This window comes from Galeopterus variegatus, unplaced genomic scaffold (assembly GCF_000696425.1).
Source record: "Galeopterus variegatus unplaced genomic scaffold, G_variegatus-3.0.2 Scaffold10364, whole genome shotgun sequence".
Lineage (NCBI taxonomy): Eukaryota > Metazoa > Chordata > Mammalia > Dermoptera > Cynocephalidae > Galeopterus > Galeopterus variegatus.
The window spans coordinates 22,047-48,124 of NW_007736475.1; the positions used below are offsets into that span (position 1 = coordinate 22,047).

General features: G+C 37.0%; 1 protein-coding gene across 1 annotated transcript; it reads right to left on the minus strand.

Moving 5' to 3' along the window:
- Positions 1 to 10,336: 10,336 nt before the first annotated feature.
- On the minus strand, positions 10,337 to 25,072 carry LOC103609962 (interactor protein for cytohesin exchange factors 1-like; the record flags this gene model as incomplete). Its single annotated transcript, XM_008594212.1, has 4 exons — positions 10,337 to 10,436; positions 12,340 to 12,475; positions 20,194 to 20,388; positions 25,057 to 25,072. Coding segments are annotated over 4 exons (447 nt in total), but the record flags the coding sequence as incomplete, so codon positions are not given.
- Positions 25,073 to 26,078: the final 1,006 nt, after the last annotated feature.

Consider the following 26,078-nt stretch of genomic DNA (forward strand, 5'->3'; position numbering starts at 1 on the left):
TAACAACACACCTGCAGCCGCATTTCAAGTTTCAGTAGCCACATGTGTCTAGAGGCTGCCTTCTTATTGGACAGTGCTGCTATGACTAGAGACACAGCTGCTTACTCTGGTTCAGAATGTGATGACATGTGTCTTTGGGTACTCATTGTCTTATATCACTGTCATGCAGAGGTCCACGGAAGGGGAATGAATCTGTTCACGTCACTTCTTTCAGTGATGTGGACACACAGCAGGAAGCTGGTGGCACCACCACGTTTTCTTCTCTGCCCTAAGTGTTTTCAGTCTTTTTAACCATACATGGCTGAAATGTTCTAGCTAAGGATGACTTTATGATTGGTGTGATTTCCCCTACACTTCTTAGTACCAGCTACCCCGGAAACCTTATTTCTTTCAAAGACATTTTTAGTTGGGTTGGATTTTGATGTGGAGACTGTGGAGAGTACTTCTCTCCCATTTACTCCTGGAATGGTGAAACTTGCAGATCCTCCGTTCAGTGAGCCTGGACTTGCCATTTCTTTCTCGTCATTCATGAACTTTTGTTCCTCTTCTGTGGAACAAAAGGTCAGTGTTCACCAGAACTAGACATTTACTATTTATCACATTCTACAGCTATGTTGCCCAAACTTGTAATATCTCCTGTCTTTTATGTCCTATGCAAGCACAACATGCTTGTCATGTGGGGCCAGGAAAATATATTCTACACAAAATTTCAAGTGTTTTCTTGCTCTCATTTCTTGGTGCCAGTATAGAAAGGCTTTGATGGCAGTGGCCTTTGGACTTTAAGGAAAATTAACATTTGGATACCTTATCATATGAAGTAATACAGCCATTCCCATGGCATATCTCTTGCTTCTGGTGACCTAGTCATTATGCCTTTGGGGATATATGTTCTTTAAATGCATCAAGGGCTCACCATCATAGGACTGAGCTCTCAGTCTGCCAAGATTCAACCTATGGTTTTGTGTCAATGAACTGCCTTCAGATCTTCAGAGAAAACAGAAGGAAACTAATGCTTTTCTCTGGATCCTCATCAATTCTCTTTTCTCTCTATTTTCTACTTGTATTGGAGTTTTTTGCTATGCCATTGAGTTCCCTAAGTAAATCTTTGCCACTAAGATCACTATTTCCATGTGATATAGGATCTGGTGTCTCTAATTTCATTATTCTTTGATAACCTCCAGAGAGCTTTATATTTCAGGTTCCAATAGACTTTAATTTATTTATCTTGAAAATAAGAATATAAAATATTACTCATCCCCCCTTTTTTAAAAAGAAAGGTGGAAATGTTAAATGAATTGATTAACTTGAATCTTTTCCCTCCTGTTCTATCACATTCACCTGAAAATGGGTGGGCAGTTTCTTTCTGGGTCATGCTGGTGATCATTTGGTAGGATTTATTTTTAAGATAACTGGAGTGCCCTTGCTCTTTACCATCCGGGCTGGGTGTTCACCTCTTTTTTTCATCATAGTTTTTCTTTATAAACTCAGCAAGTCATTTACATCTTTTAGGTCTCTGCTTTGGTATAAAGCAAGAATCTTACTATAAGACAAAAGAATGTACTCAATGTTCTTTGTGTATGACACAATTGAACTGACATATGAATTAAGACTTGTGCTTTGAGTTATTTTTGTATTGGCAGAAAATCACACACACACACACACACACACACACACACAGACATAATTTTTTTGAAAAAACTGGGAGTTTAGGGGTATAAGTTGAGGACTTGGAAGGGAGCAAAGCCAAATTAATCATGAAGGTGTTTATTCTATTAAAAGACCCATTACCACTGGCAATAATCAACTGAGCCAAATAGTTGCAGAGTAAAGAAAAAATGATTTAGCATATAAGACTTTACTATCCTAAAACTGTTCCATGACTGTGTTTATCAGTGGGAAAAGTCCAAGGAGTGGTAGGGTATCAGCATTCATTAGCATCCACTTCTACTCTCACTGAATGTTTTTAAAAAAATTAATTTTTTTCTTTTTCCTTTTTTTTATGATTTTCAAACTATAATAAGTATTTTAGCAAAATGAAACCAGGTGGCAGGTAGGCCTTGGCAGGCAAAAGACATGTTGGGGACATCAAGTGAACGTCTTTGGAGCAAATTTATTGTTTGTATTCATAGAAAAAATAGAAAGACATGATTTTGTAAGAAATATTGAGATACCCTCACTGAATGTTAGCACTACTAATAGTTATAGGTATTTGATAGTGTCAAGAATATGTCATGCAATTTTTTTATACTTCATTTTAAAGCTGCTATAATTGGTTGAAAATGGTAGAAAGTGTTTGTCATTATAGTTTTGAGCAGTGAGGCTTTAATAGCTAGTCAGTTAGTTTAGTAATTCTCACACCACGTAGCAAAATATTTGAGACCTCAATGCTAGAACAGTGTTTACATTTATAAAATTTTTTCATGGTAATTAAATCATGCATCTCTTCCAAGTTCGCCTCAGTGATGGTATGAAGCCCAAGCTTCTCAGGTATCCATTATGACTTCATGTCCATACTGGGTTCAGTATATTTGCCAATCTGACTCAATCTCCCTTGGCCCCTTGTGCCCAGGGGCTCCTGCCCCATGATTGGCAAACTCCTTTGCATCCACAACCACTTTTCTGATGTTCACTTGTTTTCTTTGCTCCAGTACAAATCCGGGTCTTTCAAAGAGATTTCTTATCTGCTGGGTCTCAGTTTAATAGACAGACCTTTCCTTCCCATTCTATCTAACTAATATCATTATTATTCTCTCTCAGAAAAAGCTGGTTATTTTATTTTTGCACTCATCACCTTTTGTGCTTATTTAACTCATTTATTTATTGAATTACTAGTTTACTGCTGGACTCTTCCATTAGAATGTCAGCTCCTCAATGAGGACAGAGACCTTGTTCACAAGGCAGCTGTTCTTCAGAGCCTGGCACGTGCTGAGGATGAATCAACCAATCAATCTTCACAGAGACTAAGAATTTGAAAATATTTTAAAAACTAATTTTATTTTTTAATAAAATTACCAGAACCTAATTTTTTACCTGGTAAATCTAGTATTTATCAATTGGATGATGGCTTATTGCTTTTTTACCAGTGTGCATGAGAAAAAAAAAAATCCCACATAGGTTTGTCAGAGGACCGCATTTGTTTTACTTGGTTTCTGAAGCATTTAGACTTTGAAGCAGGACATGATGGAGCAATAATCTTATGTGACATGACATATTTGTTCATTTTCAGTAAAAAGTTGAAAATTTCACCTCTCTAGCAATGCACTGATTAGCACCTATATCTTCTTTAGCTGAACTGACGTACACGTGATTTTAAGCTTCTACTGCATTTGGAACCAGGTATAATAAGCAATTCCTTAAGTAAAAACATGACAGTTGTGAGCAGAAAAGTGGATGCTGTAAGTGAAAGAAGAACCTCCATTTTTTAATGATACTTCTCTTTTCAAGACTGCAGTGAAAGGAAACCTCCCTTATTAACACTGAATTTCAAGGGACTTTTTGTTCAATTACAGTCCTGTCATGGAATAGAAGAATGGCTGTATCACTTCAGGGCTTAGAAATTTCTAAGAAATTAAACAAACAAACAAACAAACAAAAAAGGATGCTAAATACATGCACAGACAAGAATTCCTTTCAAAAGCTCAGGAAGATGTTCTCATGAGAATAAGGGAAAAAAACGGAAAACAATATCAATAGTATATTTTTGTGGAAATGTATATTTAACTAATTCACAGTAAACATAACAATACTGAGAGAACTAACATTATACATAACTATATTATTCCAATTAGTATTTCAGATTTCATATGCAATTAACCCTCCAGAGGAAGGCGAGAGAAGCTGGAACAGAAAGTCCATGTAAGAGCATAGCGAACTGCTGGATCACGTTACCTTATGTTGCTGCAAAGTATAGAGTAATACTCCCAAGAACAAACTTCTAATTTATTTTACAGCATAGAAGAATACAGTATTGATCATTTAAAAATAAAGTCATAATTACAGTGACTACAATTGAACAGATTCACTGAGCAAAACATTTTATTTATATCTCTAAGTTGAGAAACTGATGAAGCATAAAGGACAAACATGTATAATCAGTTAGAAAGTCTGAGAGGGAGATTTTAGCAAAATAAAGGATTTGGTGTGGTTCAACGGCATTTACCAAAGAAGGTTCCCATTTCAAACTCACATTCACAATATAACACTTCATTGCTTTGCTGCCAAATCAGCACAGTAGTGGAGCTCTATAAAAGGTCAAGTTTTAAATCCAGTGTTATATGAGCAACGTTCACTTTCTCTTGTTTTATATCTATAAATTTTAATTGTAGATAACTATACCTTCCTCATAATCTCAAACTACACTGTAGTTTATTGTATAACATAGTATCTTTTAAAAGCATTGGGTAATTGATTCTACTGTTCCTGTGAGCTTGGGAAAAGCATAGTTTCTCAAGAACTGTTGCTTAAGGAAACTAGTTTTGAAATTCATCTTTGGGTTGGGTCTACTTAGTACAAAAATAACGGCAAGGAGACTAAATATCTGAAAAGCCAAGTGACTTATTGCAGGCAATACAGCTAGTTGGTGTTAGAGCTGGTACTAGTATCATGGGCCACAGCTTAACAATGGTGGGTAGTGGCTATGTTTGCTGTGAGTAATAAAGTCCTTTGTCTCTGACACAGGAGTCTCATGTTTTCTGCAACCATTCCTAGAACTGTGGGAGGCTAACTCATTAAACTGTATAGTTGTTTTGATGGGAATCTTTGGCTTCTAAATCTCCTCCACACAATTAAACTTATGTAAGTAGGATAAAATCTCAACAGTTGGCTTCCTAAAAACTCCATTTTTTGGAAATGCAATCTTTCCTCCCTCCGCTCCACTCTAAACAAACATACTTTTAGGGATGAAGAACTCCCAGAATCTCTTTTTTTTATGTTACCTCACCTCTTCGGTCACAAGTAACTGGTCTCTCAATTTGTTGGAACTGAGATTGAAAGAGAAATTATTCTCTCACAGTGACTGAACCTGAGAACATACAAATTTGAATCTGTCAGCTAAAATCATGTTTTTCCATGTGTATGAAGAAGCAGAGAATACCAGTTTGTGTATTATTCATGAGGTGACATATGTCCCACTTTGCCTGGGACATTCCTTGCTTATATTTGCTGTCCCAGTATAATTATTAAGTGTCTTCTCTCAAAATGTCCTGGTTTAGAAGCTACACTTTATGGTTACCTTAATCAGTCAAGACTCTTTGATGGCAGATGACAGCAGTTCAACTTGAACAGCAGCTGCCTAGGTATTCTTTTGGGTCCCATTATATAAGTCAAGAGTCTCAACTTTCAAGCATTTAGAAAGAGTGGAGATACAGCAATTACCTCTGCAAGGGAGCAAGTGTCTTCGAACTATGAAGGCTCCTCTCTCTCATCTTTAGTAAGAGGGGAACTCCCTTCTTGAAATATTCTACTATAAGTGTTGCCATGTAGGCCCTTGCTATTATCCCTGATATGCAGAGTGGCTAACACTAATATGTTGATCCTAGATGCTATGGGTTAAATGTGTCCCCCAAAAGTTCATGTATTGAAAACTAGATCTCCACTGTAATGGTGTTAAGAGGATGCAAAATCTAAGTATAGTATTTGAAAAATGGGTCCTTTAAGAAGTGATTAGATTGTAGGACTGTGACCTTGTGAATAGATTGATCCATTCATGGAGTAATGGGTGTGGTTCTGATGGCTTTCTAAAGAGAGTAAGTAAGAAAGTTAGCTTTCTCTTGCTCAGCCCATTCTTGCCATGTGATACCCTCACTGCTGTGGAGAGTCACCACCAAGAAAAAGGCCTCCACCAAATGTGCCCCCTGGGCCAGGACTTCCCAGCCTCCAAAACTGTAAGAAATCAATTTTGTTCCTTTACAATTACCTAGTTTCAGGTATTCTGTTATATGCATCAGAAAGGGACTAATCCACTAGGTATAATTGCTACAAAAGCTTCGCTACCCCATCCTCTGGCCATAGACTTTATGAATATGCAGGTTAAGCAATCTTCATATGTGGATGCTGACAAGAACCTGTGACTACCACTGGGATTTAAGACTCACAATTCATGCACTCATGCTCTGTATCAACCAACCAAAGTCAACTTGCAGGCAGAAAGAAGAATGAAGCAGATACACAAAGAGCAGTGTAGCAGAGAGAGAAGATACTATGGGTTTCTTCTGCAGTCCCTGTTTAGGCTGTCCCTGCAGTGTGTGCCACCATTTCCTCATTACTACAATACATTTATCCGTAAATGTTTTCCAAAAGCTTTCAGTAATTTGTAATCCTTAAAGCCCTAACACAACTTAGAACCTAAACTCAAAATTATCAGATTCAAATCTCATTTGTGATCAGATCAGTACTGGAATTCATCTATTTATGCTTTTACTGGATGAATATTAAATGCTTAGCATTGTGCTAGATTCAGGGCATACAGTAAGCAAGGTAGATACATTCCTACCTCCCTGAAGACATAAAACCAATAATTATAGATATGAGATCCTTCCCACTCGGCTTCAAAAGAATGAAACAATAACACACTACTACATTCAAAACCTTGTTTAAGCATCCTGAGTATTCATCTGCTCTTGGCTGTGAAGAGTCACTGAAATGAAAGCTCTCTGCCCAGAACGCATTTCATTCTAAAGAGACAGATTTGGAAACATATGAAACATATTTATTAACTCAAAATATGAAAAAAAAATATGGTATGTATAAGTTTATTGTTAGAATGGAGTGGCTGCTTTTTAAAAAATTGCTTTATAGTTTCATTAGCTTTTACATCCTGCTATAGAAATGTCACTGAAATGGTTTTTACATGGTTGCTGGGCAAACTCAGATAAAAAACACAGTTCTACTATGTTAGCCAAGCCTCTATGGAAAAAGTATATTTTTCTTAAGTGTTGGGGAGAAAAGGTATTTCCAAACCCAGGAAGAAACTTGGGAAGTGATTTTGAGGCAAGAGATCATTGCAAAAATTTTCTCAGCCTAACTGGGTGAGACAAATAAGAAAATAGACTAGTTGCTTTTTATTTCCTTCTTAAGGGAACAAATGATTGTGTTCTCTGATATTTACTAACTTATGTTCACTAAGTATAATTCTACTGGGAAACTCAAGTACAGAACAGTCCAGGGATTTTCCTTACAGCATTGTACGTTAAGTCAACAGATGAGGCAGAACAAGAATTGGAGTTAGACCAGCACCACTTAGACTCTGCAGGGACCTTTGAGAATTATTTGGGCTTAGGATAGGGCTCCGGGAATGCTGATGGAAAAGTTTTCAATTTACCAAGGAGGTGGACTAGCAGAGTTTTGACAGCTGTAGTCCAGTCTTTGGGGTTCTAAATAGGCAATAATATGCAACATTGACTCAGACAGCCTGAAACTACCCTTGGTCTTATCTATTAGGTCCTCTTAAGATAGAAACCCTGAGGGATCTATCTTCCATTCTCTCTACCTGCAGGTAGTGAGGTGGAAAAGACAAGATATATTCCTTCCAAAGCTGCCCACAGAGATGTGAGGTCTGTTTATAAGCTGACAAATCCTCGAGTAATGATATCGATAATTGTATTGAGAGTTTGCTAGGACTGCACACCGTTTCAGTGCTTTTCATACACTGTTCATTTAGCTCTTATAAACGTATGAGGCAGGTAGTATAATTACCACCATTTATGGATGAGGAAACTAAAGCAAGGAGAGTTTGAGTAATCTGCCCATGGTCACAGCTAGGAAGTGGCAGAGCTAGAATTTGAACTCAGACCCTCTGGCTGCAAAGTGTATGATTTGAAAAATTATTTTGTCTCTCCTTAATAACAGTAGGCTGGTAGCAGCCAGTAAGTGTGGCCTACAGTAGGTGCTCAATGGACACTTATTGACTGACATTGGGCCTGTGGGGTGCTCTCCTCAATTTAGCAAAAGACTAACCCTAAAATGTGCAGTCAGATGTAGAAGGCTGGTCTTGCGTTTCTTTCTCCTTCCCTATTACAGTCGTGTCACATTACATTTCGGTCAATGGCAGACTGCATATATGATGGTGTTCAGAGCAATAGGCTGTACCATATAGTCTAGGTGTGTGTGTAGTGGGCTATACCATCTAGGTTTGTGTAAGTACATTCTAGGATGTTCACACAATGATGAAATCACCTAACAATGTGTTTCTTAGAATGTATTTCTGTGGTTAAGTGACACATACTGTATTTCTACTGGAGATGGAAACATTGTGGAGTTTGAGAAATGTTCTTAAACTTAGAACTAAAAAGTTCTTTTTGGGTCACCTATCTCTTTGAGAATCATATAAAAACTAATAACTCTCTCCACATAAAAAATGCTCACCCACAGAAATTTTTGCATAGTGTCTAGGATTGTTTAGATCTCTAGAACTTTCTAGGAATATCAATCAATAGTAGTTTCGGGAGAGTGACTGAACTTTGAATGTTGCTAGTTTTCCCTTTTAAGCAATTTATATGAATGCTTGATTCAGAGAAAATTGTTCACATTTTACTGAGGTAGTTGCTTTTGTTTTCTCCTTCAGGAGAAAGCTCTGTGCCAGTGTTACAGTTGGCTCTGGTCACTATCTGGCTGCCTGGTAACAGCACAGTTTGTGCATTCCATGGCAGGGCTCCAGAAAGGCAGAGTGCACCTCTGGGGAGCGGATGTGTGAGCCCCGGGTTTCTGACATGAGCATTACTGATGCCCTGTTGAAAGACCTCATTATGATTGTGGCAAGTTCTGGGAGAACAAAAGGACCATTTTCAGAACAGAGGGCTACATGTTATGGTTAATTGAATATTTTTTGATTATGATATTAAATTGGTTGAAGTATTGCTGCATGTCTTTTTCGACATGAGTTCACTTAGGCAGCTTTTCTTAATACACAACTAAGTAGCACATCCTCACACACTCACAAGCCTCCTTTATCCTGGTTATGGTGGATGACAGCTGCAAGCTGCCACCATCTTTGGGAAGACTTTACAGTCGTCTTGGTGGGGCAAAGGTGAAGAGTATAGGAAGAATGACATGGATTTCAATATCTTTTCCACATTTAAGATTCTCTCAAAAAGGATATAATTTGAATTAACATTAAGTCCTTCCATGAGATTACAGAAATGTAAACATGATTTATTACTAGAATCAATGTGTTTCAGTTCTCAGCTAAAGACCAGAGACATTCAGCAACTTTGGGTAATGGGTGGTTTCATTATCTCTGTGAAACCATGCCACATTTTCTTGGGCACTGTGATAGGATGAATGTAAAAAAACTTGATGAAGAGACAAAGACCTGGATTCAGTGCCAGTCCTGCCATTAACAACCTAAATGGTCTTCAACATTGAGCCTCATCTGCAAAAAAAGAGGGGGGTGAGCTGTAAGGTCCTTTTGAGCTCTGAAGTACTATTATTTTATGAAAAGACAAGACAGTTTTTTTTTTTGTGTGTGAGTAGATCCAAAGTGCTTGAATCTTACAGGTGAACTTGAAATCTGTGATCCTTGTTTCCTCAGTGAGGGCATGGGACCTCCAGGTGCGTCACAACATCTTGGATACACACAGGGGTTGTTCCACCGAGAAATGAAGCCAGTGCTTAGAATTTCTTTTGAATTTCTCTGAATTTTACCTTCAGAATCAAGAACAGAAGATTCTTGATTTATTTTGTGTTTGCAGTATGACAATAATTCAAGCAAAAGATGAGACCCATGTTTTTGAGTTTTCTCCTCTATATTTGGTCTAATTCCTTATTTTACTTTTTCTCATTATAATTGTTATTATTTTCTTTCATCTGGGAGGTCCTGGCAGGCACCTGGGCCAGTTGATTGTAAAATGGCCTAAGAGAAGCAACCTCAGTTAGCTGAATTATTTACTCACCATTTAAGCCACTTCATTTCCATGATCTTAATTTTCCTAAATATCAGCTTCCTGCATCATTGCCTGAAGGCATTCTAGGAGGCCTACAGCCATACGGAATGGAACATGTAGCAAAGAATATAAAAGGTAAAATAAAATAAACAAACTTTTATCGTATTTGTACTTTCAAAGGACAGGAGTAGGGGCCATACTGTATTTTGATGCCAACCTGTGCAGCACTAGGGGGAAAAGATGAGGGTATGTATGATGTTAATATACGTTGCAAACCTGAATGTCACATTAGATATTGGTGCTGTGGTTCAAAAACAAAATTATATAATCTTATCACAAAGTTTTAATATATTGGAGAAACGTTCATATGAAAAGCTATATAATGATAAATGTATTGTTTCTTCCTACAAGTTGGTGATGATTTTGTGGAACCTTTCTTTTAAGAATTAGGGTTTCTTTCACATTCTGGTCTCCTCTAGAGGGCGATTCATCAAGTCTTGAATAGCCTGATGCAAAGGAAGCCATTTTTTAATAGATGTATTCAAAGCTGTAATCCAGCTGTGGAAAAAATAGCAGAGAGCAAGTCATTAAACAAATTGTTGGACTCTGGGGAGGTGAAATGTTACAAAATCCTTTTATTTATTTCCTAATTGTTTCTCTTTGTTATGTACTTTGAAATTAATAGGATAAACCATGCTCCTTAGATTTTGGATTGAATAAAAAAGGAGAAATACCAAATGTGGAATATGCAGTGATAGCAACAAAGTATGCTAATGGAAATAATGCAATCAGAGCAGGATATGATGTTTGTAAATAGTGATTAATGGAACTATAGGGTTTTAAAATTGTTATTAATATTTATTGTTTTTATTTAACTTTAAACTTCAGTTGATCAGATATGTAGTAATCAAATATTGCCATAAGGATAAAATATTTCTTTATTAAATACAGGAAACAATAGAAAACTCTCCAACTAACTCTCCTCTCCTTTATCTTCCTTTCATTTTCTTGGATGATGATTTATAAAACATGCCCATATAACATTTATTCTAAGGGCAGTTAATAGGTGTTATTAAAGAAAAAAATCAATGACCAAAAACAGTTAACCAGGATTTTTTTCCAGCAGGATGTCTCAGAAACACTAAAAGGTTAATGTGTCTCATGATTCTCTGAGGGGAGAATATGATTTGCATCATTTCCTTTAAACTTTATTTTTTAAGAGTTGGGTATCTTGTGGAACCAAAGTTCCATACACTTTGTGATACTATGCTTTTATGCTTTGAAATATTTCTCTAATAACTCAACCTTGTTTCATATTGATAAAATGCACTTATGGATTTGTCAGTGAGATCTAATTATTCAACCTCCTCTCTTGGAGGAGTGGATTTTATCAGATGGGAGTTAACTCTCATTGGTCCTTTCTCTGATATACTAACTGGAGCCTCACTTTCAAGGGAACCATCTTAATCTGCCACCCAGACTGTACAGCACAAGCCCATGGAAGAAGATCCTGGCAAAATATCTAGCAATCCTATACTTATTATCCTCCTTCTCCAGCTCATCCTTAGGAATGAGTGGAACAGGCGAGCTTTATGCAATGGACGAAGGCCTAGAGAAATCCCTTCCCTCTCAAGGAGTCACTTGATAGACATTCCTGAAATCCCATTTTTGGAGTTTTATTTTTTTTTTTTTGGTTAAAAGAGTACATCTAGTTCTTGCAAATGTTCCTGGAAATATTACCCATGTCATCTGTTTTAATAGATTACTGTGAATTTCTTTATTAGATCCTTTCCCCCTCCAGACAGTTGGGAAAAAGGATCTGGATGAGGTGGAAGGTTGAGGGATGGGAAATGGGGGGGTGGGGGGTGGATGTCTTTGCGATTGGTGTTAGGTCAGGGAGGCTTGAAGGATGAAGAAGGATGCTCCAGAACATTTCTTCTGCCTCAAAGTTTTCTCTGTTAACTTTACTGTTCTGACTTTTTCAAAATCATTATGAACTAAGTGCCCATGTATGCATGCCACATGGGTCCTGAACATACCGTGAATTAGATAAGTAAGTCCTGTGTCCCTCAATGGCTTATAACAAAACCAAACTGACCAAATTTCTATGGACATATCAATAAGAGCTATGTGAAAAGAGGCAAAACAGCAAATCTGTGGATTAATAAATCACAGTATTTACAGATTATTGTGTTAGTGAATTTTTTTATGTTGAAGCCTGGGTCAGCCACTGCCTTGGGAAGAATTGTGGACTACTTTCCCATTTGACAAAAAATACTTCTAGAAAAGTAGAATGAATTGAAAGAAAAAAAAAATCCCGGCGAATATTAACTATAGAGGCTGCAAAAAAGGGAGGGATGTAACTAAAGATGTGGAGTTGGAGTTGGAAAATAAAGATAAGCGTTTGCTAAGAAGGCCTTGTCAGAACTGATAAAGAAGAAATATGAAGACCTTGACTTACCGCTGGTTTTCTGTTTTATTTTCTGCACAGAAATAGAAAGTCTTGAACTCTTCAGATGGAGGTTTGAGTTCAATCACCGATTGTTTCAAGCTAAGAGTCTGTTCACTCACCCTATATCCTTGCAGATATAGGCCACCTACAGAGGGTAAAAAACAAAAACAAAAACAAAAACAAACAGAAAAAAGAAGTAGGAATTGGAAAAAAGTAAAAAGAAAAGATGTCTGAAATGGTGTCAAGAAAATTTGTCTGAAAAAACCTCTAGAACCAGCTGTCTTAATTTACAGATGAAGAAACTGAGACTCCAAAGGAGTGTGTAATTTATGGTCACACACTAACAATTGGTGGCAAGACTGGTAACAGAATTTGGATTTCCTGGTTTCCATTTTTGCAATCCTCTTACTACATATTCAGCATTTAGCTTTGGGTTGCTGTTTGTCCAAACTAGCTTCTTTATCTGACGGACACATTTTGAAATAAAATTTTCAGTATCAAAGAGTGACATCTGCAATATCACATTAGAGGGAAATTAAATAATATTTGCCTCGCTAAAGCATCCTTCCTGAAGAATAATAAAAATTGCCAGCAGTTTCTACAGCCAACACAGATTCTCACCTTCTTTGTGCATATGCAAAGCACATTTAAAATATGAACCCACAGGGTGATATGAGAGAACCAACTTGAATTAACAATGAGAATAAATGACTGGTTTCAAAAGATAATTTCTTCCCAGTGGTCCTTTGAATCCCTGTAGTGGTTATATACTGCTTGGTCTGAATTTTCTTTCCATTATTTGGGGCTGGGGAGGAGGATCTCAGTCTCCGGGAAGGCTCTGAAAAATCAGAGCACTTGTCTGTTTTTTTGCAGTGTCCTGATGCTCTGAGGTAGTCTGGTCTCCTGCAGAAACTCCAGGTGATATCAGTAATAGTGATGATTAGACGTCTAAAGCTCTCTTGCTTTTGCTTGCTCTTGTTCTCAGCCCCCACCTCCCCCCAGGAGCCACTTTAGTGCACTACACTAATAAAAACAACGGGAAAAGACAGGTGGAGTTTTGCCATTGTACCTGCTAACTATTCTATGCTAATGTGTTAATAAGGGACTGCAAAGGAAAAATCCGGCTCCTTTGAATATGGATGACTTTCATTTTCCTTTAGGTTACATTTGGTAGCAACATACACTGTCAGGAGGACACACATTTTTCTTTTTAAACAATGGGTGAATTTTGGACTTTAAAAATTAGAGAAAAAAGTGCTTATTTTATGGGGGAGGGGTTAAGGATGCAATATTAAATTCTTTTTAAATTTTCATTTAAAAGAGTCTATTTTAAAACTAACTTCTGGGAAAGCATTAATTTTAGAAATAGGCAGATTTTTTTTTTCCTTTAGTAGGCCCCAGTAATATGGTATTTACCAAAACCAGATGGTGATTTCTTTTTGTGATGTATATATACATATACACATAAAGATATATACACATAAAGATATATAAAAATATTAACACAAAGATATATATTAATATTAGCATAAAGGTACATACATATCTTTATGTACATATATATATATATATATATATATATACACACTTCAGAAAGTTCATGGAAAAATAGAATTGAAAGATACTACGAATCTTTTCATAAACTTTTTGAAGTACCCTCTTATTGTTTTTTAACAGCTTTATTGAGATACAATTTACATATCATAAAGTTTACCCATTTAGAGTATACAACTCAATGATTTTAGTTTATTTATGGAGTTGTGCAACCATCACCATATTCTAATTTTAGAACATTTTCACCACCTCAGAAAGAAACCCATAACCATTGGCAGTCACCCCTCATCTGGTTTACCCATCCTAGCCCCAGGCAATCCTATCCACTTACTGTCTCTGTAGATTTGGGTTTTTTTCTGAGGCATTTAATATAAATGTAACCATACAGTATATGATCTTTTGTGACTGGCTTCTTTCACTTAGCATGATGTTTTCAAGGTTTATCCGTGTTGTATTATACATCAGTATTTCATTTCTTTTTATTGCCAAATGATATTCCATTGCATGGAATGACTGGCTTCTTTCACTTAGCATGATGTTTTCAAGGTTTATCCATGTTGTATTATACATCAGTATTTCATTTCTTTTTATTGCCAAATGATATTCCATTGCATGGAAATACATTCATTCATTAGTTAATGAACCTTTGTGTTTTCTCCAATATTTTGGCTACTGTGAATACTGTTGTTGTGAACATTCATATACATGTTTTTGCATAAAAGTATGTTTTTATTTCTTTGGGTATATACTACAAGTAGAATAAGCAATGTGCTAGACTATAGGATACCTTAACAGTATTTTGCTATCTTAATTCTCTGCTCCAAACAATCATACACAGCATTTATATGTTGCTGCACTGGTTTGTGGCTTCTTCATGCTTTTGAGATTTCCTTTTTTCATGTCTGAGAACATATGAATACCCTCCTTTATTCCTCCCATTTTGAAAATGAATAGAAGGTTTTGTCCAAAAGGTGTTTGAAAACAGGAAGGTTTTCTGGCCCTTTTTTTTCCTAACCAGTCCTAGGGTAGAAATGATTGGCAGTAAAGACATCCAATTATAACTCCATCACTTCATTTGAGGTGACCTCATGGGGCTGGTCTCTCTGTTATTAGGTAGCAGCAGTAATTAGCAAGCCAGCACAATGTTTAGACAGAGATTTCTTGCAAGAACTGTGCAAGCATTATGTGTTCCATTTGTTGCAATGATGTAAAATATATCTTTCTGAGAAGTGCACACAGACCTTGATGTGATTTATTCAAGAACAATAGTCAACAGTCACAATTTGTTACTTCCATCTTTTGCTGGAGAGAGATAAAGGGGAAAAATCAACTGTGTGGTGAATGACAAGTGGCTTCAGGTCTGTGCAGAGGCACTTGACTAAGGGGCTTCAGGAACACTCACACAACGGCTTCTTAATAATAGTAGGCACAGGCAAGTCAGCACTGCATATTGTTAAAGTACAAACACCTTCCTTGACACTAAGGAAAGCCTTCAGGGAACTGCTGAGGCTCTATCTCCAACTCCCATGTTACACATTAGAGGTATATTTATCTAGCTGAAAGTAAAATGTGGGATTAGTGTCTAAAATCGTTTTTACAGGAAAGCAGAGCTGTGTTGCTTCTCATCTCTTGCTCTTCCCACACATATTACTTTTATCTTTTCCCTGTATTCTCCTAGTATTTTCTGAGCATCTCAGGTGACTGTTACAAGAAATAAGTCATGCTGACAATACTATGATACCTTCAGAGATAGGAAATATTATATGAGGTCTCCCAGATCTCTAATGAAGAGCATAAAGCAATGGACTAAAATAAAAGAATAAGATAAAATAAGTAAAAATAAAACAGTAAAGCAACTGAGAAGACGCTACAGTCAGGGGACCAGGTCTCTATGAAGTAGTGACCACAGAAGTCCGGGTCTCGAGAACAAAAGGACTAGTGGCAGGCATATTACAAAGATAATTAAAAGAAAGGAACTGTCTTTAAATATTCTTAAGATTCTGAACATAAAACTGACCATTCGAATAAGCACATATGCAGAAACTAAGTGTTTTTATATATCAGTATTTTTCAAACATATCTATGGCTGTGATCCAAAGATGTAATATATACAAACCTCTGTGTTTTCATATTATTAGACCAATAGTTTTCTGAAACATTTTGATGTACCATATTTTCTATTCAATTAAATTCTATCCTGTTGTTTTTAAAATACTGGTCACAACCTACTACGTTGATTCCATGTCTCACTAATGGGGTCAAAGTCTGCATTTTGATAAATACTGATGGGAATGTAAATGGTAATGAAGGCCTTCTTCAAGGTTATGACCTTTGCAGGGCAGGAGAGCAAGGAACCAGACCGGGGTGGGATGTGTAAGAGCTAAACAGCTTGGACAATACAAGTAAAGCAGGAGTTATAGATCAGACCAGCATAAATGTCACTTACTTAGCATCACCTAGAAGAATTGAAAATGAGTGTTAGAATTCTGCATAATATTTATGAATGTAATAGTGATTCATATTCTATGCATATAAAAGGCTCAAGATAAACTGAGTATTTCAGTACCTGTAATACTCAGGGCATAGCATGTGTTCAGCCATTCTCAAAAAATTCCTCTGCCACCCTCACAACTCCTGTGGTTCTTATAACTAGTTCGCCTGAGTAGATCCTGGTTATTGCAGTCAGTGTGCTGATGTCCAGAGTGCAGAGATCAGACACATAGCATTACTGATGGAATGCTACTTTAAGAACACTAATTTCTGCCAGGGGCACTACACATAGCATTGCGACTAAGAATTTGAGCATAGGATTCAGATAACATTTGCTCACATTTTATCTCTAATCAATCTGGATAACCAGCAGCACATAAGCTAACTTCTCTAAGCCTGAGTTTCTCTTCTATGATGGGGTGATAACAATGGATATTAAGTAAAGATTAGATGTGGATAATGAACATAAAGTGCTTCTCCTAGTCTTTCACACACAGGAAGCATTCAATACTTGCTTACTGTCCCACTGCAATACACCTAAGCAGTATGGACCAGCCCTCTGAAAAAACGTGGCTCACTAGAACAGTGTTTTTAGAGGAAGTGAAAAGAGCATATTTCTTTTGAGAACTTTTCACAGGAGATTTGGATATGCTCCATCCTATCTGCATCACTGGCTCTGAGCCTCAGGTCATGATTCAAGTTAATATGTACAAGAACATTGGGCAGGACTCTTAAAAAAAAAAAAGATGTAGATCTCAATTTAAAATACAAATCTAGGGAAGAGTAGAGGACTTCAGAAGAGCTCCTACACAGCCACCTTAACCCTGAAGAAGGGTAGCAGCTGATCAGCCTTTGAGAGCCTCCATCTGGACCCAGCAACACCACATCCCACCCAGAGTGGGAGTGGGGAGGGGGTGGAGAAAAAGTTCACCTTCTGGACCAAGGTGAATGCTCAGACAAATGGTATTTTTTATTCAAGAAGATAGAATTATGTTAAAACAAAAATAACAGGCCTCTATTTTAGAACATGCCCTAGATATACATTTTCTGTTGGAATTTCAGTAAGGAAAATATTCTTTTAATCCATATTTGAGATCATTTGGGCTAGAAATTGAGGACTTGTAGAGATAGGAATATTCAAGAAGTAAGACTGGGAAAGAACAGATAGGTTTGGACTAAATATTTTTATTAATCACAAAATAATGTTTTCAAGAGAGGAATTTAGAAAGAGATAGAAATTAGATAACTTCTTATGCCCGGAAAGGTGTGATATGGGGGTGGAAAGGCCAGGCACGTGGTGGGCTGAGTTCTGGTGTTGCCTTTGAATTAGCTTTGCAATCTTCTAATCTATCTACACTATTAAATGAGGGACGACAAACAACTCAAACTCCATGGAACAATGGCCAGTTGAAGTCACTTGAATATTCATTCATGTTCACTCATTCATTCATTCATTGCGTATCCATAATATAGAGTCATCTCTGGAGCACATATGATCCCTTAGAAGAGATAGGATGGCCATCAAGAGATAAAATACAAGGTAGAGAGTGATAAGTGTCACAAGATATATAAGTTCAAAAAACGGGAGAAGTTTGTTCCTCTAGGACCCTCTGGGATTGCTTTATAGCAGAGACGTACAGCATTTAAATAAGTGTTTGAAGGACAGGTAGAATCCAGACAACTTGTATTGGGTGACCAGTAGGTAGGGGATGTTTCAAGAGAAGGAACTAGTACAAGAAAAGACATAGGGTCAGGAAAATGTTCAGGAGGTGGGGTGTGCTCAGGAAATAAAATGTGGCCCCGTTTGGGTGGAGTACAGGTGCTTTAACACAGAGTGGAAGATAAAGCCAGAAACAGGACTAAGTATAAGGCCCTAGAATGCTCTGGAGGCAACAAATAACTACTGAAAGTTCTGGAAAGAGGTGTGCAATAATAAGAGCTGAGCATAAACAAGCTTTCCATTTTTTTTCTACTTATCGATTTTTTCTTTTTGTTGGCATAACTTAGGCTACCTGGGTTTAAATTCTGTCTTCGCCATTTACTAGCCAGGGTAATTTGGGCAAATTATTTAACCTTGCTAAGCATCAGTTTCCAAAACTTAAGGTGGGAAAATAACCAACTCATAGTGTTATTGTAGAAATTAAATGAAATGATAAGGAAAAGCACTTAACAGAGTGCTTGGTACAAGTGCTGTACTCGCTAATGATAACTGCCTCTTTTGCAGGTATAGTTTTTAGGCTATTTAATAGAGCAGTTTCGTAGCTCTTTAACTGGGACTTTCTATTCAATTAGGACCTCCTTGGACCTTCTGGAATAAGGAAAGCCACCTAGAGACTGTCATTACTATTTTTAAATTCCTGGAATCAGTAGCACTCTTTGGGCTCCAGAAGTTTGGAAGCACTTGGTTAACATTTCAGTTTGGAGTAATCTGCACATTCAAACAGTCTCTAGAAAATTACCTTAATTGGTTTGATAATTAAAAAGGTTCAAACTTTTATAGTGATATTTTATATTAAAAGTCCCAGTCAATGACTTCTTTGGAGGTTTAATTGTTTTGTTTACCTTAATTTCCATCCTGGTATCAGCTTTTATAGCGATGGATTTTGGGGTTGAATAGGAACAGCCTGTTCGGTAAGTGCTTAGAGAGACTGTCTATGTCTTTGTAGTTGAATGATATTCTGAGTCATGGCTTAAAATGGGAAAGTGATTAAGTGGAGGAGAGTCACTGCACTCTTCATCCTGAGAGATGAAGAATGGACCACAGTGTGATGCTCACTCTGTACCTCTTATACACTTCCAAGAAGGTAGAAATTGTCACCGATGACTCCTTCCCATGTAAAATGTCTATCTAGCTTAATTAAACATGAGCATTGATGCTATAAAAAGAAAGAAATCAAAAGAACGAGATTCCAGGATGCTCACTACTGCTAATTATTTAAGGATTATTCATATGATGAAAAAATTCAACTGCAAATAAAACACCAATAATTTATTTTGTCCACAATTATAAAAAAGTTAAATAATCTGTTTTGTGGAAATCAGGTATAATTATTTTACTAAATCATATTGTTTATATGATCATTTTATATATATAGTTTCAAAATATTACATATAATTTAATAAATAGGTATAATAAAATAATTTAACAAATATATATATTTATATTTACAAATATATATAAAATAATATGATTTAATAAATATTTATAATAGAATAACAACATATACATGACAGAGCTTTTTATATAGAGAGCTTTATATAGAGAGCTAAAGTCACTTTAATTGCAATGACTCAATCTTCACAACAGTCCTGTGAAATAGATACCTATTATTCCCGTTTTATAAATGAAGAAACTAAGTTTTAGGAAGTTAAGCAACTTGCCTAAGGAAAATAGACAGTTAATGTTCTTTTTGTTACTCACTTGTCCAAATTAAGAATACTATGAAAAAAGAGTGGAGTCACTACCTACGAAATCTATTGGCATTGAATCTGAATGTCATCAATGACCATGACGGAGTACATTTTTCCCTTTTCCAAGAAGTAAAAGTGTGGGGTTAGAGTACAAGCTTTAGAGTTAGTCTGGCTGTGTTTAGATTTCACCTTCATTACTTGCTACACATGATCTTGTCAAGTTATGTAGACTTTGCAGCCAGTTTTCTAATCTGCAAAATGGGAACAGTAGTAGTACCTCTTCTCTGGAGGACTGATGAACGAATTTAGGTAAAGCACATAGCACAGGGCCTGGTATTCGCTCAATAAAGCCAAAAGGTCATTTCTAATATTACTGTAATGACTACTGAGTGACAATTGAGTCCATACCTGAGGCCTGGGTGGAGCGAATGCTAGCGTAGAAATACAAGCAACCGTCCTTCAGAATGCAGTAGCGCTGGACCCACATGTCTGTTCTTCCATCCAGCTGGTGCAGAAGGCCCAGGCACTCTGGATTCTTGATAGCCAGGGGTGGGAGACTACTGTTGTGCAGAGTAACATCTTCCCAGACATGATTCTGCAGGTGTGGCACAAAGGGATTATCTGATGATCATCCTGTGCCAAAGGTCATTGACTCACAGAGCCAGTGACATCAGCTCCAAGTCTGTTTGACTTTAGGGAAGCCACTGCCCTAAATGGTTCTATTGCTACGACAACCTGAATACTTGAGCAATTAGCCAGAAAACCTAAATTAATCCATTGTCCATATGGAGCCTCTCTTCTCCCTTTTTATGTCCATAGATGTCCTTTCTCTGGCTTCTATTCTATTCTGAGGAAATTAAAAAAAAAATCAACCAAAGTAAAGGGGGTCATGTATAGAAAGGAAATGGAAATAGGCACCTCAGCAAAGACAATTTCTCATGCTCTGTCCAAAAGGGCTGGGCCAGCTCTGCTATTTCACTCACCATTGGCATTGTCCTCCTAGCCCTGTTCTTGGTGTGTTCACTGTGACTAATAGCAGCCTCTGGTTCATGATTTTCTTTATCTGGATCTTCCATTTGCCTTAGGCTCTTATGGTCAGTGATGTGGAAGACAGATGATAAATCACAATCCTCAACCCTGGAGGACAGCCCTCAGCCCACAGCTTGGGGGACAGGCTCTTCCTGGGAACTCTGACCTGAGGCTGGGGGCACTGTGCTTTATCTCTTTATCAGAACTCACTGCCTGCACTTGCCAGTTTCTCTTCTTTGTTTGGTTTCTTTTCTGCTTTTTAGTTTTAACAAGGCAGTGCAAAAGATTTCAGAATGCAGAGCTTGCTGTATTCTTTGCTGGGAGGTGGGAGCCAGCTGGGAGTTTGGGTGTCCATTTATTCACTTTGCTGCAGACACTCTGAGTGCATTAGCAGGCTAGATACCTCCTAAAAATATTGAGGCTCATTAGGATGACACATTGGAGAAATGGATGTGTGTATTGCATGTTGTGTTCCAGGTATAATGAAACACAAGTCCTGCTGTTTGTCATATGGTGATGCTCACGATTATTCTGAAAGGGCAGTTACAGGGCACAGGGCAGTGCATTCAAGCTCAGACAATACAGATTTCTTCAAATGTACAAGAGCCAAAATATGGAGAGAAGATAATTGTTAGTAAATGACTTTTTCTTGTATGCCATTTTGTGAGGAAATGAGCATTTTTAAAGGAAATCTGCAACCTTATTAGAAATCAAATCCATAGCACAAAAATAAAACAATTAAGTGTTGAAACATTTTTTTCCCCAATAGGTTACTGCAAAAACTCAGGAAGAGGAGTATCACATGCCATAAGGCTGAAGTGATGACTCACCTGTTGATGTTATGAAGTTATCTATGAGTTTGCAGGCAAAATGTAAGTTAAAAGCTATATTGCTCCAAAGCTGGGTGGGAATAATGAAAGTGGGCCTAATAGGTTTATAGAACAAAAACATAAACACAAAGCACAGTATTTCTGAATACAGCATACTCATTTTCTAATAAGCTGCTCGGCCAACAGCACCGTCCCAACAGTTTGCAGGCAAAATCTAAGTTAAAAGCTATATTGCTCCAAAGCTGGGTGGGAGTAATGAAAGTGGGCCTAATAGGTTTATAGAACAAGAACATAAACACAAAGCACTGTATTTCTGAATACAGCATACTCATTTTCTAATAAGCTGCTCGGCCAACAGCACCGTCCCAAGATACCCCCGAGACCTTATACTTTGAGAATGAAAAGAAAACAGCAGCAGTGGTTTCTCTTCGTGAGGAACTGCTGGACTGCCCCTTGTGAAACAGAAATTCCACCCCAGTTTGTGATACCCACCGAGTCTTTCTGAGAGGGATGTCATACAACCCCCTGAAAATAAGAATAGCAGGAATGCAAGCTCCCCCATAGGATGTGAGGAGAAAATCCTGTTGACTTTAAATCCTCTTTCCCACATTTTAGAACTGATCTGAGAAGCCCCAGGGTGGACTGCATAACATCTAACTTGTTCCTTTCCCCTCCGAGAAGAAAAGCAAAATTAAGGCAGAGATAAATATCAAGGAAGACTTACCTGGTGGACAGGATGGGCTGCTTTATCCATTGCCTCAAGCCACCTGAAAGACAGTAAAATGAAAGGAGCTATCCCGAATGACACATAAGTGTCATTCAGAGGGGCTTGTTTTTGCTGACCCCACTGTGCAGACAGAGCAGTCCTGAGGCTCAGATATGTTTCATTGCTCTAGGTTCATGGTTAAAGGGCAATGCATTCTTGCAAAATTGATGTACTAGGTGGCAAAAATCTCTTCCCCACCAGGCCCCCACTGTGCAGACAGAGCAGTCCTGAGGCTCAGATATGTTTCATTGCTCTAGGTTCATGGTTGAAGGGCAATGCATTCTTGCAAAATTGATGTACTAGGTGGCAAAAATCTCTTCCCCACCAGGCATATTTAAAATAAATCATTCCTATCCTTCTCCTTTACTATAGTAATTAATGCCTGACAGAAAATTCATTCATTCTTTATTTTACCAATGTATATGAATTTACTAACACTGGCAGGGCTGATAACAATTTGTATATTAACGGTAAGGCACTGACTATTAAAATATAGGAAGACTGGTAAAAGCCACTGTCCTGAGACTTTTTCTTAGGTGTTTCTTGGACACAGTGGCCACCTTTAATGCACCATTAGTGACCCTCCTTGAGGAATGAATTTTCTTAGTCTTGCCTCTTTAATAGGCACCAGCCTATCCACCCCACCCCATCGTGCCAATCTTTTACAATTTTCTTTTAAACTCCTAACTTCCAATCACACCGTACTGTTTGCTATTTTTCCCAAAGCTTTATTTATTCCCTCTGCCCTCCTATGTTCCACTTGCTTTTGTATGCTTTACCCAATCCTATGCCATACACTTTGTAAACAGCTCCCTCATCCCCCATCCGGAAACCCAATGTCCCTACGCTCAATTCTTATACCACTCTGCCTCTTCGGTAGCACTTCTCAATTTATATTTTGCATTCAAAATATTAGAATAAATGCCCTATCTTCTTAGTTCAGGACTTTTTTTGCAGTCAAGAATTGGCTCTTCATTATACTAATATAGAAGCTTTAAAACTGTGTCTTGGACATAATAGGTATCCAATAAATTTTTCCTGCATGAATGGAAAATACAATCAAGTCACTATAATCATATTTCCCTGTTTGTCCTCTAAAGAAACATGCATTTGAATACATAATGTTTCACAAATAAGGATTTTCTATTGTTTGCCTAAGAGGCTGCAGACCTAGAACTCCCTTTAAGATTAAAGCTGGGTCCAAATTCTAGTAGAGATGTGCCATTAACACTGAACACTGTTGACCCTTTTTGTAATTGACTCTTTTCCACTTTATCCTACCCCTCACTCTAAATTAGCAATACTTTCACTACAGTTTTCAGTTGACTCACTGGCTTGACCAATGATCTCCATTCCCTCAGGGAGACACGCTGAGTAATGATCATGTTGGCAAACGGTCAGAGCTCACAGGCTACTGTCTTAGAATGCATGCACAGTTCTCTGCTCCTTTTGTGTGCTCACAAAATGTCAGCTGGATTCATTCCCCCACAAAGCTACATTATTACTATTGTTAATTTTGCTCATCTTACTTTTATACCTAAGACTATATACCAATTAACTTAAAATATGTAAATGTGGAAACATTTCATGGTTGTGAACCATGGCAGTACTGATCCTTTTTAGAAAATATGGAGACCTCTTATCCAAGTACTAACTAGGCCTGAACCTGCTTAGCTTCCAAGATCAGAGAAGGAGATCTAAAGTAAGCAAGTTAGCAGAAGATGCTTATGATCTTTGGATAGTCTGTTAGAAAAAAAACCTGAGAGAATAATGAAAAAACAAACCTCATACCTAAGAATAAAACAATTTATTGACTCATGCTATGAATTTGTTGTTCCCTTTCTACTTCTAATCCCAAGAATCTGTAAGGGTGCTGCTGAAGAAGCATTCTCCCACTCAACGTGAAACTGTGAAGATAAAAGATTAATGAATTACCTCTTCATTTCTTGGTTTGAGGGTGCACAGAAGCAAAAAGTCCTATTTCCAGACTGAGGCACACAGTTAAACACAAATGGTTTTCCCAGGCTGCTATCAATGCCAACTTCTGCACCTTCTAATTTTATTACCTCTAGAGGTGGCCATTTTCCTTCATCCTGTAATTGATAAGGAAGATGTTCAGTATGGGCACTATAACTAAACAGATAAGGGAGAAAATGAGAGAAGAAAAGAGAAAAAACTGATTGTTTTTTGGTTCTGAAATAAAAATAACACCAACAACAATTTTTGCAGATTATGTTCTCTATGATATATTCAATTGAATTCCAAATTTTCTATCTATGATATTTTCCCATATCCTTTTGAACAGCTTCTATTAATATGTGTTTTATTAATGCCAACGTGAGAAAGTATCATTAATTATTAGAAAAAAGAACATCAGAAGAAATTGATATCACAAAATACACGTGGTTGGTAGTGACATAACACTTCTAGTTAGTACCTATAATTAATATGTATTAGATGCTTATCAAGTGTCAGGCTTTCTTCTAAATTCTTTACATCTGTTAATTGATTTATTTTCACAATTGCTCATGAGGTAGTTACTCTTATCATCTCCATTTTACAGATCAGGAAACTTCAGCATGGAGAGAATAAAGTGTAGTTTTCTATAAAGGATAGTAGTTCAGTTTAAAATACTATAATATGTATGCAAAACTAAAATTATTTTATAGGTAAATATATTGTCATTTGTGTTTATTTACAATTAAATTTCAAAACACTATGTTCATTATTCATTCCCTTTCTAAAAACATCTGCATTGAGATATAATTTACATACTATGAAAATACTGACCGTACATGTACAATTCAATGATTTTTAGTAAATTTATAGAGTTAGGAAACTATCATTGTCATCCAGTTTTGGAACTTTCCAATAACCCCCAAATTTCCTTTAGCCTGTTTGAGGACAATTATCCTTCCCCCTAACCTCTATCACAGGTAACCAAAAAAATATTTTCTGTCCTTGTACATTTGCCATTTCTGAACATTTCATATACATGGAATCATACAATATGTGGTCTTTTGTGACTGGCTTTTTCACTTAGTGTAATGTTTTTCAAGCTTTATCCATGTTGTAGGACTTACCTGCACTTCATTTCCTTATACTGCTGAATTATATTCTATTGCATGGATATGCCAGATTTTGTTTATCCATTTACAAGTTGAGAGACATTTTTTCTTTCCAGTTTTGGGCTATTTTGAACAATACTTCTATGAACATTGTGTAAAGGTCTTTGTGTGGACATATGCTTTAATTTCTCATTGGTAGATTACTAAGCGAGAGATTTCTGGGTCATATGGTAAGCTTATATTTAACTTCATAAGAAACTGCCAAACTGTCTTTCAAAGTGGCCTCACCATTTTACATTCCCACTAATGGTATATGAGTTTTCCAGATTTTCCACATCCTCACCAATACTCAGTAATGCTTGTCTTTTTGATAGTAGCCATCCTCTGTGTGTAGTGGTATCTCATTGTGGTTTTCAATAGCATTTTTCTACTGACCGATGATGTAAAGCGCCATGTAATGTGCTTATCAACCACTGATATGTCTTTGTTGTTGAAATGTCTCTGGTGAAATGTCTTTCACATATTTATTCCATGAAAAACATTTTTCTGAGCAATCAAATGATAAATGAAAAGGGACACGAATCAGCAAATTTCCCCCGT